At 39.7% G+C, this 17,760-nt stretch overlaps 1 protein-coding gene across 5 annotated transcripts in view; it reads left to right on the top strand.

Annotated features, from left to right (window-relative positions):
* BCAS3 (BCAS3 microtubule associated cell migration factor) overlaps positions 1-17,760 on the top strand; it is a 1,718,074-nt gene that overhangs the window by 1,596,631 nt on the left and 103,683 nt on the right. For 4 of the 5 annotated variants that reach the window (XM_069757219.1, XM_069757222.1, XM_069757218.1 and 1 more), the window contains one exon: positions 12,239-12,406. In XM_069757219.1, coding sequence (XP_069613320.1) covers positions 12,239-12,406 — 168 coding nt within the window. Of the gene's footprint in view, positions 1-12,238; positions 12,420-17,760 lie in introns of all 5 variants that reach the window. The other variant, XM_069757221.1, reaches the window with a different exon arrangement.

Here is a 17,760-nt window from a genome sequence, read left to right as displayed (position 1 = left end):
ATAGTTTTTATTGTGTAAAAGCGCCAAAACATAAAAAAAGATTTAGATTGTGAGCCCCATCGGGGACAGCGATGATAATGTGTGCAACCTGTAAAGCGCTGCGGAATATGTTAGCGCTATATAAAAATAAAGATTATTATTATTATTATATAAATGAGGTATCACTGTAATCATACTGACATGAAGAATAAGGTGTCTTCAATTTTATCACAAGGAAACGCTATGATTGTCGTTATAAGTGCTCGTTCACACGGTCGTTGATTCTCTGATGTGAGAGAATTGGGTCAGTTATGAAAATGACACTCTGCTCATACTCTGCTGCGACATTGAGCCAAGTGTCAGTTCACTGTGCATGGAGCAACAGGTGCGGAGGAGACGGCAAAAGTCATTTCTCCCTCTCCTCCATTCCTGGCGTTCGTGGTAGTCGGAAGTGCATTTGGATGACATACAAGTGCAGTTTGAATTTTCTACATCTCCTCCATTGCTGACGTCTTCGGTAATCAGACTGCACTCGGATGATATCCAAGTGCAGTCCAAATTTTTACACTCACACATAGGCTTGCATGGATGTGCATGATCCAATTCTGAGATGCAGATCTGCACTGCCCATAGTATAACACTGGGCCCAGTACTATCCGATAAGACATTGCATAGCACTCGGCCGTATTACACGACAGTGTGGGCCCTTAGTCAGTGCATTCTATCAGGTACTTTTTTTTCCAGGTATGCTAGCCTGTGTGGTACTAAGGGTTGCTTCATGTATTAGTAAGACAATAGTATATGCATTTTTAATTGTCATACGTCTTCTCAAGGTGGCAAATAAAAGTCACATTTTCTACCTAATTGTTTGTCAAAAGAAAGATCAATTTATTTTCCTTTTGACTTTTAACCACAAATGTTTATGCCTCTTGACCTGAGAGTCAATGAGCCTTGAGATGTTAAGTAGAACTATGCCAAAACAATGGAGGTGAGAGCCCACGATTGGTGCCAGTGTAAGTCATAATTTGCTGCTCTGGAAACATATGCGTGTACAGCTGAAAATTAGTAAGAAATGCAATGGTAAACATGATGATTGTGCTCAAACAAATGTCAGGTAATAACATAGTTGATTGATTTGCATCATACTGTAAAACGCATGTAAAGATTGCAACGATCATGAAGGAATCTGCCAACCTGATTGGAGGAGAAAATAAACAAACAATGTTAGTTTATGAACATTAATTTTTTTTGTTCCAAACTTTAGCTTGTGTAATTACTCTATTCCTGTGTTTTAGTTTGCCTCCGTATAGCAATTTACAACTGTCACAAATAGAAATGAGGAAAAGACTTTACAGGAATAGAGGGTTGTGTTTTTTTTTACCTCATATCTGATCAACCATTGTCATTACTATTAGGCTACAATTCGAAAATCCACTGGGTAGTGTTATTCAAAAGTGTTTTATTGGCCCTAGTGTACACCTTCTTTTCGTCTTGAAAAAGGCCCCTTGTGGCTGAAACGTTGCATGTCCATTTTTGTATGTGTACCCTGGTGCCAATAAAACTCTTGAAGGATACTACCCGGTGCCTTGGATTTTTGTGTTGTTCGCAGTTTTTACAACCGAGCGGAAGGTTGTACCAAGCCTGCACGGGAAACTTTATGGTACGTGGGATACACCTTTTCAAATATTACTATTTGACCATGTGCACACGTTCATTATTTGCTGAGATTTTTACCTCAGAATTTGTAAGCCGAAACCAGGATTTGCTGAGATTTTTACCTCAGAATTTGTAAGCCAAAACCAGGAGTGGGTGATAAATACACAAGAGCTGACGTGTTTCTATTATACTTCTTCTCTGATTGTTCCTCTCCTGGTTTTGGCTTATAAATTAGCCAAAAGCAGTGAAAGCATAGGGAAATTCAGAATAAAAATCTAGGCAACAGTAAAACCTATTGTAGTGTATTATGCTTGAAAAAGGAATTCAAGAGTTCGTTAAATGAAAAGTTTAGATTCATCAGCATATCATGAGGTAAAAATCTTACCGAAAGACCTAATTAAGCATTAATAGAGTTTACCATCATGTCTTTTATACTTACAATTCAAACTCTGGCTCAAACGTTGCACCAGAATCAAGCGTTATGAGAATGGATGTGAATGTATGCTTATACTATTGTGACTATGGTTACTCTTTGCGTCAGTAATGCTGTATGACATACTGTATATTTTTTGCCTTTCCGAAAGAATCAGTATCATTTGCCCCAGTTTTATGGAGGAAGGTAAAGTGAAGGTTTAGTATCATGAACCCATTTTGTGGCTGTCAGGAAGGTTTCAGCAGTTTGTCAGTAAACACACCCTTGTGAGTCTGCACTCTGTCAAAGATTTGGTAATCCCTTTAATCTCTGCATTGACTTACCTAACATTATTCTTTTTGCAATTCACTTCTGGGCATTCCTTCTACTTTAGAAGTGCAAAATAATTTAATACCTGGCTTAGCCGTTTTGTGATAGTTTTTCTTCTTAAAAGAGCTGAAATGAGCTGGTCATTGACAAATCAGGAGTTCTGGGCCAAACATGAAACATGTGTTTTTAGATATTTGGTGTCAAGCGCTAAGGGATTCATTACGTACTATCATTTGAAACTGACTGCCACTTACATATCTGACCTATGTGCTGATATAAAATGTAATAATACCTACGAAGACTTCAACAGACAAACTTGTAACTGCCATATTCTTATGTATAATAAAACCATCCCCTATAAAGTTGCAAGGCATGTTATTTTGAGAAATGCAGGCTCCTTAATAATTATTTAAGAATTGACCACACTATGGGGTATTTAAAAAGCAATAAACTCAGAGAGCATGATATGAATGTAATTAGAACTGAGAAAAAATGATTCATGCGACCTTGGTCCTGTGGCCACTCCAGTGCTTTGTGGCACCTTATTAGAGCACTGCAAGCTTTTTACTGTGTCAGCATCCTCAGCACCTCTTCTACTTAGTAGGTCCTATGGAGTCATGGTGTAATTACTGGGGCAAATTAATCAGAAGAGGCAGCCAGGATGCTGGCACATAATACAAAGTTTTCAGTGCTCTGGTCAGCAATGGAGATACAGTGTGGCCGATGGATTATGGCTTTGCAAATTGTTCTGCTCAACTCTATGTATTGTACATACTCTGGATTTATATAAAGGCAATTTGTCACCAATAGAGATGAACAAATGTATTCGAGTGGTATTAAAATTTCTTCTAATATTATAAAAAATTGTATTCTCCAGAATTTGGATTTTTTGTAATTCGTTCCTCGCGAAATGTCAGCCAGTTGTGACCACTATTTTGCTAAACCATAACAGGGTGGAAGAAAGGTAAATAAATACTTTGAAAAATATATGATACATTACCTATCCCACCATCCCTTAACACTAGGACTACTGGACTCGTGACCCCGACTAGAACGACTGAAGTGCAAGTAGTTAAAATGACTATACCAGTAGTCCTAGTGTTAAGCCTACCGTCCGCTCCTCCTCACTTTTTTCATCTTCTCCCATATTGCACATCCATTTAAGTCTACTTGACTCAATGCCGAGACTTCCAGCACTGACTTAGCCCGTGGTGTCACAAAGTTACGATATGTGTCACCCTAGTTAAGCAAGCCTAATCATAGAGTCAACCAAGTCAAGAAATCTGTGTGCAATGGGGAAGATGAAAAGAAGAGATGTGAAGGGTTGGGGTGGCTGGACAGGTGAGCAGTGAGGTATTATTTTTTTTTAGATTCTACATCTGCTATGGTCATAGGCCTGAACATATACCAGAGCATAATATGGAACATTGAATTTGGATTGAGCAACAACTCTTGTCTGATTCGATCATCTGGTTATGCTGCATAAAGTACCGTAGTGACAGAGATTCTGATATTACCAGTCTGTCACCTTCAGTATTTATCTATCTAGTAGTTTTCATAAAATCAGTCTATTAGGTACAGTGTGGGCTAAGCCCAGTCTGAGAAGGGAGTCCTAGTATTCATGATGGTGGACTTGCCTACGCCCACCCACTGGTGATTGACAATCTTTTCCCGATTACTGTGCAGAGAAGCAAGCTGTCAAACGGGTCATGTATATGTAGAACGCCACATCATCTGTGCATCACTCAGCAGTCTCTTAAACTTGGCTTGTACTGCAGTATTAAAGTGCAATTTTATAAAAACTACTGCACATTTACAAGATATGACGCACTGCTTAAATTAAGGTCTGTGTCACTACTTTTTGTGGTCCTCTTATAAGTCAGAATAAATCTGGTGACAGAATCTTTCTAATGCCTGTCCTGCATATAATATGCATTGGTTTTCCAGGATGTGGTATAGAAAAAGGATCCTAAAAGTTAACTTTTTTTTTTTTTTTTATTTACTGTACACACCATTATCAGACGGTTATTTGGTATGATTTTGTTAGGTCATACTGATATTAAATATTTGAAAAAACTGGGCTACATATGGTAGCATCGGATATACATATTATAGACAGTGGACATTGTATAGATAGATGGAAGCAGAAAAATACTAGTGTTAAAGAGGTTACAAGTTGGTCTTGTTTAGCTTAAAAAAGATGGCATACAGTAGATTCCATATATATGTATAAATACATGCATGGTCAATGCAAATGATTGGCACATGATTTATACCTTTTTAAGACCTTCCAAAAGACCAGGGGGCACTCATTACTGTGGAGGAAAGGTGATTCCAGTATCGAAATAGGAAAGGATTTTTTACGGTTAGAGTGGTCAGACTGTGGAATGCCTTCCCACAGTGTTTCCCAAACTGCAGTCCTCACGGCCTCCAACAGATCACATTTTCAGGATTTCCTTAGTGTTGCACAAGTGAGAGAACCTGTTGCAATTTCTAGTAGAAACTACTACAAGCCTGGTGGTGTGATTAACCACAAATGTATCAGAATCTTCATCAAACTGGATCTTCAGTTAGCAAATATTCAATACTAGCTGAAGAGCCCGGCGTTGCCTGGGCATAGTAAATATCTGTGGCTAGTTATAGCACCTCACTTCTCTTATTTTCCCATCACGCCTCTCATTTTCCCCTCACATCTCTCATTTTCTCCCTTACACCTCTCATTTTCCCCCTCACTCCTCTTATTTTCCCCCTCACTCCTCTCATTCCCCCCTAACACTTGTCATTTCGACCTCACATCTGTTATTTTCCGATCACTCCACTATTTTCCCTCACTCCTCTCATTTTGCACTCACACCTTTTCATTTTCACGTCACACCCCTTATTTTCACCTCACATCTCTCATTTTCCCCTCAGTATAAACATGTTTGTCATCTCCCTTATATATAGTATACACCTGTATGTCATCTCTTGTATATAGTATATACATGTATGTCATCTCCCCTGTAAATAGTATACACCTGCTGTATGTCATCTCCTCCTGTATATTGTATATACCTATTTGTCATCTCCTCCTGTATATTGTATATACGTGTATGTCATCTCTTCTGTATATACTATATACCTATATGTCATCTCCTCCTATATATAGTATATACCTGTATGTCATCTCCAGTATATAGTATATAGCTGTATGTCATCTCCCCTGTATATAGTATATACCTATGTGTCATCTCCTCTTTTATATAGTATATACCTGCATGTCATCTCCTCCTGTATATAGTATATACGTGTTTCATCTCCCCTGTATATAGTATATACCAGTGTGTCATCTACCCCTGTATATAGTATATACCTGTATGTCATCTCCTCCTGTATATAGTATATACCTGTGTGTCATCTCCTGTATATAGTATATACCTGTGTGTCATCTCCCCTGTCTATAGTATGTACCTGTATGTCATTTCCCCTGTATATAGTATATACCAGTGTGTCATCTCCCCCTGTATATAGTATATATAATAATAATAATAATTTTTATTTATATAGCGCCAACATATTCCGCAGCACTTTACAATTAAGCGGGGACATGTACAGACAATAAATTCAGTATAAGTTAAGACAATTTAAACAGTGACATTAGGGGTGAGGTCGTGTGCATGGAGGGTGTGGAGACAGATGAATAGTAGGGTGCAGATTCACATGCAGATAATATTTGGAAGGAGGGAACAGGACAAAGTTAGTTTACTGAGTAGTTGATGTGGTAGGCTTGTTTGTGGTAGGCTTTTAAAGTGCGCTTGAATTGGTCGGGGCTAGGCATCAGTCTGATCGTCTGGGGAAGTGCATTCCAGAGAGCTGGCCCAGCACGAGAGAAGTCTTGGAGACGGAGGTGCGAGGTTTGGATTACGGGGGATGTTAGTCTTAGGTCATTTGTAGAACGGAGGGCACGTGTAGGGCGATAGACGGAGATGAGAGAGGAGATATAAGGCGGTGCAGAACTGCGGAGAGCTTTGTGGGTGAGAGAGATGAGTTTATACTGGACCCTGTAGCGAATGGGTAGCCAGTATAATGATTGGCACAAGATGGAGGCATCGGTGAAGCGGTTGGACAGAAATATGACCCTGGCTGCCGCATTCAAGATGGATTGGAGAGGAGAAAGTTTGGAAAGAGGGAGACAGATTAGAAGAGAGTTGCAGTAGTCCAGACGAGAATGAATAAGAGCAACAGTAAGATTCTTAGCAGTTTCATGTCATCTCCTCCTGTATATAGTATATACCTGTGTGTCATCTCCTCCTGTATATAGTATATACCTGTGTGTCATCTCCTCCTGTATATAGTATATACCTGTGTGTCATCTCTCCTGTATATAGTATATATCTGTGTCATCTCCCCTGTATATAGTATATATCTGTATGTCATCTCCTCCTGTATTAGACCTCGTTCACACGTTATTTGGTCAGTATTTTCACCTCAGTATTTGTAAGCTAAATTGGCAGCCTGATAAATCCCCAGCCAACAGGAAGCCCTCCCCCCTGGCAGTATATATTAGCTCACACATACACATAATAGGGAGGTCATGTGACTGACAGCTGCTGTATTTCCTATATGGTACATTTGTTGCTCTTGTAGTTTGTCTGCTTATTAATCAGATTTTAATTTTTGAAGGATAATACCAGACTTGTGTGTGTTTTAGGGCGAGTTTCATGTGTCAAGTTGTGTGTTGAGTTGCATGTGGCAACATGCACGTAGCGACTTTTGTAAGATGAGTTTTGTGTGGCAACATGCGTGTAACAACTTTTTGTGTGTCGAGTTGCATGTGACAGGTTAGTGTAGCAAGTTGTGTGCAGCAAGTTTTGCGCATGGTGAGTTTTGCGCGTGGCGAGTTTTATGTGTGGTGCGTTTTGAGTATGTGCAAGTTTTTTGTGAGGCAACTTTTGCATGTGTTGCATCTTTTGTGCATGTGGCAATTTTTCCGCGTGTGCAAGTTTTGCGTGTGACAAGTTTTCCATGAGGTGAGTTTTGCACGTGTGGCGAGTTTTGCGTGAGCCTAGTTTTGCATGTGGCGAGTTTTGAGCAGCGACTTTTGTGTTTCGACTTTTATGTGGCAAGGTTGATGTATGTGTGGTAAAATGTGTGCTGAGGGTGGTATATGTGTTCAAGCACGTGGTAGTGTGTGGCGCATTTTGTGTGTGTGTTCATATCCCCGTGTGTGGTGAGTATCCCATGTCGGGGCCCCACCTTAGCAACTGTACGGTATATACTCTTTGGCGCCATCGCTCTCACTCTTTAAGTCCCCCTTGTTCATATCTGGCAGCTGTCAATTTGCCTCCAACACTTTTCCTTTCAGTTTTTCCCCATTATGTAGATTGGGGCAAAATTGTTTGGTGAATTGGAACACGCGGGGTTAAAATTTTGCCTCACAACATAGCCTATGACACTCTCGGGGTCCAGATGTGTGACTGTGCAAAATTTTGTGGCTGTAGCTGCGACGGTACAGATGCCAATCCCGGAGACACACACATTCAGCTTTATATATTAGATTTTAAATATGTAATAACCTTTTTTGAAAATACCCCAAAACCTATAATAACTTTACACTTTCCTAAATTAAATGTATAGAATATTATGTTTTTCATGCATTTGTTTTATAATTTTGTTTAGCTAAGATCTTCAAAATTACCCTTTGGGTGGTCACTGATGCTAGTAAAAGAGCAGTTTCTCTGTAAAAACAATTAAGTGGCTTATAGACAGTGCTATGCGCAATTGTTGACTTTTTTTCTTGCCTTGAGATTCACTTTGCTGTTCACTGGTTTTGACTCTCGATACTTTTTTGGATCAGTTGGCTGAATCGAAGTGCGCTTATAGCCTTTGCAAGAGCGATAAAGAAGTGTTTTACCGTAATCGTATTCAGTAAGTTATTGCCTGAATTGTAGTCAACCACAGAAGGGAGTGGAGTGGGAGCACAAGATAAAACAAAAGTTCAGAGAACGCTTTTTAAATCTCCAGTAAGAAAATCTTTCAATATATGTAATCCCTGGAACCCACACATACATTAACATATGCGCCTCACACGTCGATACAAAAAAAAACAGTTTTTAGATCCTGAATGTGCTGGTAACACTTTTATTTGTATCTTCTGTTTTTACTCAAGTATCCCTGGAACAAGGGACTGACCCCTTTATTGGGTGTTCACACATGCAGAGAATCCTCATTTGGCAAAACTTCAAAAAAAAAATGTTCTTTGTTATTCAAAGGTCTACTTGCAAGAGACAAAATAGTTTTGCTTCTTTATCTCCCTTCAGAATAACCCAAGTCAAGAATGCATCTTTCAACGATCTTTTCATTTACTGTCAAGGAATGTGAGAAACTTGTCAGAGTTACTACAGGTTGTCTCATTATTTACACCAATATTTATCCTGGGAGGTGTGAAGCGTCATGTGCATGACTGCAATAATGTAAAATATTGTACTTTTTTATTGTTTGTTTTTGTTTTCCAAATACCATCTGAAAAGTGGATTTTATTTTCTTAAGTGTCACAATGTATCTTAATGTCATATAGAGGCCATGATTTGTAAAACATTATAAAGTTAGATTTAGCCTGTCAAATGAAAGGTCTTTAGAAGTTAGGTAAATCCAGAAAGATTTGGAAAGGCTTAAAGTTTCAGAGCTCTTTACAGCAAGTTCAAATGGGGTTTGTCGAAGTTCAAGAGCAGATGTCACACAAGATCCAAGCTTTTCTGATATTGAAGCTTTGGAGTTTGGTCTGATGTAAACTGACTGAACCAAACTGATGAAATTCTGGTACCAGAAACAGCCAGCGAGGCCATATAAATCCATGAATGCTTTGCTTTGTGTGCTGCCTATGCCTTTCCAGGTCTCAATTATCTGTCCCTCTTTGCTGATGTATAGCGTAACTGGCTGGCCAAGTGTTTATGAACAGTTATCATCCACTACTTTGGATGTTATCAGAGGAAGGGCCGCCTGCCGCAGGGCTTGGTCTCTCACCCTTTCTATTACCACCTGTCATTGACAAAGGGTGTGCGGTGAAGCTGCACAGTCACTGAGTACAAGTGTAGATAGTTTCTGACGGCTGATCAAAGGGGAAAACCAAAGGGGCTGATAACAAGGACATGTTTCATGTACTTTTAACTTTGAGAAGTTCTTGCATTTGCATTTTTTTTCCATAGCATGGCAAATAGAGGTTTTGTGAATATAACATATTCATTTATCTAGTAAAGCAGTTAATGGTTGATTGTTTAGGCAGCAATCATGACTACTATCACTTTCAATAAAGGAATGCCATAATTATGGATATTCGGATAAAACATAGTTTAGTTCAAATCTTCAAATTTGTCAACATTCCAATTTTCTTTCGATTAGTTTGGAAGTTATATTAATATAAAATAAAGAATAAAAAAGAAAAATATTTTATGAACTATAACATTTGGAATCTTCATAAAGTTTATGTATGCAAAGCTACAATGATATGGCATGTAACAGTAATTCTGATGATTTTGCTAATTTATTTTGCGTTTCTTTAAAACCTACCTTGTCCATACATGGTGTTTTCCCTCACTTTACAATGGAGCCCGTATTTTGAGTCTCTCAAAGAGCCAGGGCTTATTGGTACTTACAGAGGGTCAACTCTACAATAGACATGTGTCTAGCGGTCAGACATGGTTAAGTGTCTGTGCACTGGAGAAACACAGGGCGAGCCATGGACATTTTATCAATAGGATAAAGGAGATCATTTGTATTGTACAGAACATATTATTGTAGCACAGCTGCCATCTTTATAGTGCAGTGTACAGCAGAAAAGGTTCTTTGTAATGAATATAATTGCACAGAGAAGTTGGGGATTTGACAGAACACCGTCCTGTATGAGGCATCACCTGTCATGTGCCAGGAGAGTCACATAGTGGATTGTACTGTACTTTATAACTACATTCTTTACGTTTATCTGTTTTTCAGTTTACTTTTTATTACTTAATGGGTTCATGTTTTGGAAGCTTTAGAAGATCACTAGAAATTATTATCTTTTCATAAACATAAACTCTGGTCTAAGAAGTTTTAGCAGTAGAATTTGAGTAGGAACCACCTAACAAGTATGAAAGACAATTATTTAAAAATATGAAACTTTAGATTCTGGAACTCTTAATTTAGTTGTATGGGAGTTAGCCGAGTATGGTTGACACTTTCTGAGATTTCCAAAGAAGTACCGTAAATGAAAAGACATCCTCACATGGGTTGGGGGTGATGGGAATCCCACTTTGGACATAGATGTGACTCACCATAGTAGAGCCTTGAAGCAGTCAGGCATTAATGTGTTTGTTCAAAATACCCTCTGAATATTTTTTATTGGACTGGGATGAAAATTGCTAGACCTAATCTTTGCGCTACAAAGATTTCATAAGAACATTATTTGAAACTCCTGGCTTCAATAGCATTGCAATTTAACATTTATTATGGCAGTTCTAAACCCCTAACAGCCAATACTTATGTTTGAAGAACAGTTAACATTATCTCATGGAGGTGTCAATATTTTATGACATGACATTAGTCTTACCAATAGTCCCTTCACGTGTGCGCTGAGTTCTGCTTTACCACAATCCAAACCCTCATAAGGATATTTGTTGGAAACACATGGGATTTTACCAAATTATTCCAAATCATCAATAAGTAGACTAAATGAAAAATGATATACTGATATTGTGCACAATATGGATAAATACCAGAAGACGAGGGTATTCTGGTTCATTGCCCTACTCGAGTTTTACCAGCTTGCTTTGTGCCAAACGAAGCATTAAACTACAATGGTATTTTATTTAATGCTGCTTTTAATGGATTCTCTGTGAATACAATAAATACTTTTAGTATTGTATTGTGGATTTGCAGGACTTTTATATTGCGTGCTACCTTGTTTTTTTTTTTCTTTTCCCGTCAAGGAATTTTTTGACCACTTTCCGACATCGGGTGTAAATGTACGCAAATGTCGGACTTCTTTCCTGCAGTGAGCCCACATCTTTTCCCATCCATCTATTTCGAACAGTTCACATGTGCCTGAAACAGCCACGGGAGAATCACGTTAAATGCCGCTGTCAAACTCTGACAGCTCCATTTAACATGCACTTCCAGTAATTGCGCCATGTGATTGAGTGTCACAGATGGGTTGGCTTGACAACCAGAGATTTCCTGCAGACCTCTATAGTTGTCACTGCAGGATTGCAGTGACAACCATAGAGGTCTGCAGGACCTATGCGCCAACCGGTGGTCGGCGCTCATAGCAAGTGAGTAATTCTGATACATACAGGCGATCTGATCAACGCCTGTATGTAGCAGAGGCGATCGGGTTATGGCAGCTTCTAGTCTCCCATAGAAAAGACTATTCAAGCATGCCAAAAGTAAAAAAAAGTGTTTTTACAAATATTAAAAAATAAAAAAAGTTTAAATCAGCCCCCTTTTGCCCCAACCAGCCATTGATGGAACTCATGTTGATATCTGTCTCTGTGTTTAGCAGGCCACTTGTAGAAAAATGATGATGTTCGAGCTGTTAAAAATGGTTAAAATATTTTTTCCTAGTTATTACCTCTAGTTCTTAATAGTCTCTAAGCAGATTTTGGGATGTATTATAAAAGTAGTCACAAAATGTTTTCGGTTAGCTTATTCACAAAAAAACCCATGAATATTACGTTCAGTTTAAAAAGATAACGTGTAATGTAAAATATGACATACATTACACATATATATTACATGTAGCAAAATGAAAAATATATAAATCATTTTCAATATTTGAAACATACATTTATATATAATACTGGGAACATAAGAAGCTCATGTTTTCTTTTTTTTTTTTCTTTGCAATAGGTGCCTATGATAGGAGTGTTACGCTGCTGGAAGTATGTGGTAGCTGGCCAGACAGCTTCGGTTTACGCCATATCTCGTCTATTGAAAGCACCGATGAGGGTCTTCGTGAACGGTTGGCCGATGCCATGTCTGAATCCCCAAACCGAGATGTGGTGGTATCAGGAACAGGTACAAAAAAGAGGTGTGATCTGAGGTCCAACAATTCTTTTTAAATCAAGCTTGCCATTACTCACTGTGTTTCTTTATAAAAGTTCCACCTTGCTAGACCAACATTTCTTTGTTCTATGTACTAGAAGAGAGGAAAGCATATTTTTAAAAACATATTTCCAAGAATGGATGATCATTTTTTATTACTTCATGCTTCTTTTTCATTTTACGGTGACATTGACTGCTTTTGAATGCTCGTAGAAATAATTGTGAGCACTTATCCAAGACTTCATTTACTCAAAAAGATTGATATTAATGAGGTTGCTTAAAGAGGTTGTCTACTTTTTTTACATAAATGATCTATCCTTAGGATTGGTCATCAATGTCTGATAAGCTGGGGTTCAACACCCGTCACACCTGGCATCAACTGTTATTGGTGTTGGCCGCCGCCTGCCGGAAGTATTTACTTGTGGAGCTGGCAATTTACTTGTAGTGGTCGGGGCTTGGTAATACACATCTGCCTCCTATTCAAATAAATAGAAGGTGGATGGGTAGTACCCTTTGACAGCCACTACAAGTAGATCGTAAGATCTACATGTATTATGTGGATGGCCATTTATTTGAATGACCTCCATGTAATACTTACTATTCTCACAGCAACCAGGGAGGGAATCAGAGATTCACCTACATTGTAGCAACAAATGCAATGGGGCTTTCAGGGCGGGCCTGAGTCTATCAGGTTGATTGTCCTATTGAAAGGGGTTGTCAATGCATCCTCCATGTTAACCCCTTAGTGAGACAGGCAAACATTTTCAAATAATAATAATCTCTTCATTTATATAGCGTCAACATATTCCGCAGCGCTTTACAGCTTGCACACATTATCATCTCTGTCCCCGATGGGGCTCACAATCTAAATACCCTATCAGTTTGTCTTTGTAGTGTTGGAGGAAACTGGAGAACCCGGAGGAAACCCACGCAAACACCGGGAGAACATACAAAAATCTGACACTTTTTGTGGCAATAACTCTGGAATGCGTCAACATATTCCAGTGTGATACATTGTACTTTATGTTAAATTTAGGTTGATATGTTTTGCGTTTATAAAAAAAAATGAGAAATTTGACAAAAAAATTGCAATTTTCAATCATTGATTATCCCTTTCATCCATATAGTCATAAATATAATTTTCCTTATGTCTGCTTTAGATCAGAACCATTTTTCATTGTGTTTCATTTTGTTAAGATGTTAGAAAGTTTAAGAATTTAGCAGCAATTTTTCATGGAAATTTACAAAACTTTTTTAGGTTGCTATTCAGTTTTCATGTTACTTTTGGGGACCTGTGTATGGGAAAACCTCCAAAAGTGATACCATTTAAAAAACTGCTCTGCTATTCCAAACTGCTCTCAGGTAGTTTATTCAAGTAATTTTCAGGAATTATTTCATAGTGTCATGACCTCATGAAAAATTTATTTTCAGCACCTAAATGTTGATATCTTCTGAACAGGTCATTATAGCTGGCAGAGTCCAAGGCCATTATTTGGCCATGAAATGCCATGACAATCATTAGGACCACGCAATCATGATCTTAGAGTGCCATTGGGGTAAAGAGGGAGCCCCCACATTCTGTCAACCATCTAGATGCCATTGTCACTATTGACAACAGCATCCAAACGGTTAAACGGATATGATCAATGCCAACACCGACCATTGCTGATGCAGTAGGGTGTTATAGTGTACAGCTAACAGGTGTTGCTTTTTCACCCTTTGGCGGATGCAATTCTCTTAAATCTCAGGTCAGTAAAAAGACATATTGAAGGTTACTAATGGGTTAAGACAGCCTCTTTGAGTTTGGATAGGAATTCTGTACCAAGTAGTAAGAGTTTACTCTTTAAAAAATGTAAGGATTATTTTTGGATTCAAGCCTATTTATTTATTCAAGCCTATTTATGGATGACAAATTGTAAAAAATCACATACAAGTTTAATGATGAGTGCCTGAAACCTCCATATTTTCTTGTCTACAGACTACATTGTGCATATCTTGAACTCTTTCTAGCTCTTTAATCCCAACATAATCCATCTCTGTAATGTTCAATTATATAGATAAATAATCTCATTTATTTCCATAAATCTAATAAGGTGACCTCCTCACAAGAGGTTAAGAGATGTTTTAGACACTTATGTATGTTGTGCTTCACAATTCTTGTAGAGAAACTTGCTCTCACTTGGTTATGTCAGCTAGCAACATTTTATGTTACATTGAAGACCATCTGATATTAGATATTACTCTTTGATTTTTTTAGGTAGCTTTTACCCATCTATGCTTTGAGATAAATAATATTAGTTGCATGCGTATTTATTGTATTAGAACTTACAGTAATTGTGAGCATATTGTACAAATTCTACAAAAAATATATACTATTTTCATGGAATCAGGAACCATTCCCCTTCTTTCTGTTAACATTGCAATTTTGTAATATGTTGTTCACCATGGCTACAAAGACCTAGGTTTCTAATAGATCTGTTTTAATTGATCAAAGTTAAAATCTCTTGAGTGGATTTTTCTTTTTTCATTAGTCATTTAAATATTTTTTTCAACATTACATACAGAGAACATAAAGAGGTAATAATTAAAATTAGCAAAAGTTCAACAATAACAGATGAACTGTACAGTATGTCTTGGCATTTATCAGTTGTCACATGATCTTTCAATCGAGGCTTCTAGAGTACCCATGTGACATGACCTATTTGGATTTATTATGACCCTCAGCAACAAATGGTTCATTTCTACAAACCACATTCTGACATTAGGGGGGTCTCAGGTGGATGCCATTGTTTGTACTGTAAATCACTGTGTGTGCCACTGTCAGGAAAGTCCTCTCCTAACTACAGATATTGTACCAGGATCATCCTTGCATTAGTCACCTAAAAGAAAAGGTCACAAATAATAATACTAGTAATCTCTTTATTGATATAGCGCCAACATATTCCGCAGCGCTTTACAATTTTGCACACATTATCATCGCTGTCCCCGATGGGGCTCACAATCTAAATTCCCTATCAGTATGTCTTTGGATTGTGGGAGGAAACCAGAGTGCCTGGCGGAAACCCACACAAACATGGGGAGAACATACAAACTCCTTGCAGATAGTGTGTCATATGTCTGTAAAGCCGGACAGGACCATTTAATATTGATCACACAACAATGATATCATCATACTTCAGATACAGCTAAACGCATCCCATGTACACTGCTCAAAAAAATAAAGGAAACACTTAAACAACAGAATTTAGCTCCAAGTAAATCAAACTTCTGTGAAATCAAACTGTCCACTTAGGAAGCAACACTGACAATCAATTTCACATGCTGTTGTGAAATGGAATAGACAACAGATGGAAATTATTGCCAATTATCAAGACACACTCAATAAAGGAGTTGTTCTGCAGGTGGGGACCACAGACCACATCTCCGTACCAATGCTTTCTAGCTGATGTTTTGGTCACTTTTGAATGTTGGTTGTGCTTTCACACTCGTGGTAGCATGAGACATACTCTACAACCCACACAAGTGGCTCAGGTAGTGCAGCTCATCCAGGATGGCACATCAATGTGAACTGTGGCAAGAAGGTTTGCTGTGTCTGTCAGCATAGTGTCCAGAGGCTGGAGGCGCTACCAGGACACAGGCCAGTACACCAGGAGACATGGAGGGGGCCGTTGAAGGGCAACAACCCAGCAGCAGGACCGCTACCTCAGCCTTTGTGCAAGGAGGAACAGGAGGAGCACTGCCAAAGGCCTACAAAATGACCTCCAGCAGGCCACAAATGTAAATGTGTCTGCACAAATGGTTAGAAACTGACTCCATGAGGATGGTCTCAGTGCCCGATGTCCACAGATGGGGGTTGTGCTCACAGCCCAACACCATGCAGGATGCTTGGCATTTGCCACAGAACACAAGGATTGGCAAATTCACCACTGGTGCCCTGTGCTTTTCACAGATGAAAGCAGGTTCACACAGAGTACATGTGACAGATGTGACAGATTCTGGAGACCCTGTGGAGAGCGATCTGCTGCCTGCAACAACCTTCAACATGACCGGTTTGGCAGTGGGTCAGTAATGGTGTGGGGTAGCATTTCTTTGGAGGGCCGTACAGCCCTCTATGTGCTTGCCAGAGGTAGCCTGACTGCTATTAGGTACCGAGATGAGATCCACAGACCCCTTGTGAGACCATATGCTGGTGCGGTTGGCCCTGGGTTCCTCCTAATGCAGGACAATGCCAGACCTCATGTGGCCGGAGTGTGTCAGCAGTTCCTGCAAGATGAAGGTATTGAAGCTATGGACTGGCCCGTCCATTCCCCAGACCTGAATCCGATTGAACACATCTGGGACATCATGTCTCACACCATCCACCAACGTCACATTGCACCACAGACTGTCCAGGAGTAGGCAGATGCTTTAAGGTACCGTCACACTAAGCGACGCTGCAGCGATACCGACAACGATCCGGATCGCTGCAGCATCGCTGTTTGGTCGCTGGAGAGCTGTCACACAGACAGCTCTCCAGCGACCAACGATCCCGAGGTCCCCGGTAACCAGGGTAAACATCGGGTTACTAAGCACAGGGCCGCGCTTAGTAACCCGATGTTTACCCTGGATACCATCCTAAAAGTAAAAAAACAAACGCTACATACTTACCTACCGCTGTCTGTCCTCGGCGCTCTGCTTCTCTGCTCTGGCTGTGAGCGCCGGGCAGCCGGAAAGCAGAGCGGTGATGTCACCGCTCTGCTTTCCGGCCGCTGTGCTCACAGCCAGAGCAGAGAAGCAGAGCGCCGAGGACAGACAGCGGTAGTAAGTATGTAGCGTTTTTTTTTTTACTTTAACGATGGTAATCAGGGTAAACATCGGGTTACTAAGCGCGGCCCTGCGCTTAGTAACCCAATGTTTACCCTGGTTACCAGCGAAGATATCACTGAATCGGTGTCACACACGCCGATTCAGCGATGTCTGTGGGGAGTCCAGCAATGAAACAAAGTTCTGGACTTTCTTCTCCGACCAGCGACAGCACAGCAGGGGCCTGATCGCTGCTGCCTGTCACACTGGACGATATCGCTAGCCAGGACGCTGCAACGTCACGGATCGCTAGCGATATCGTCTAGTGTGACGGTACCTTTAGTCCAGGTCTGGGAGGAGATCCCTCAGGAGACCATCCGCCGCCTCATCAGGAGCATGCCCAGGTGTTGAAGGGAGATCATACAGGCACATGGAGGCCACACACACTACTGAGCATCATTTCCTTGTCTTGAGGCATTTCCACGGACAGTTGGATCAGCCTGTAACTTCACTTTCCACTTTGATTATGAGCATCATTCCACCTC

Source organism: Ranitomeya imitator, chromosome 3 (assembly GCF_032444005.1).
Source record: "Ranitomeya imitator isolate aRanImi1 chromosome 3, aRanImi1.pri, whole genome shotgun sequence".
NCBI classification, from domain to species: Eukaryota; Metazoa; Chordata; class Amphibia; order Anura; family Dendrobatidae; genus Ranitomeya; species Ranitomeya imitator.
Note: the sequence above shows the minus strand (reverse complement) of the source record. Positions and strands in the feature narration are given on the sequence as shown.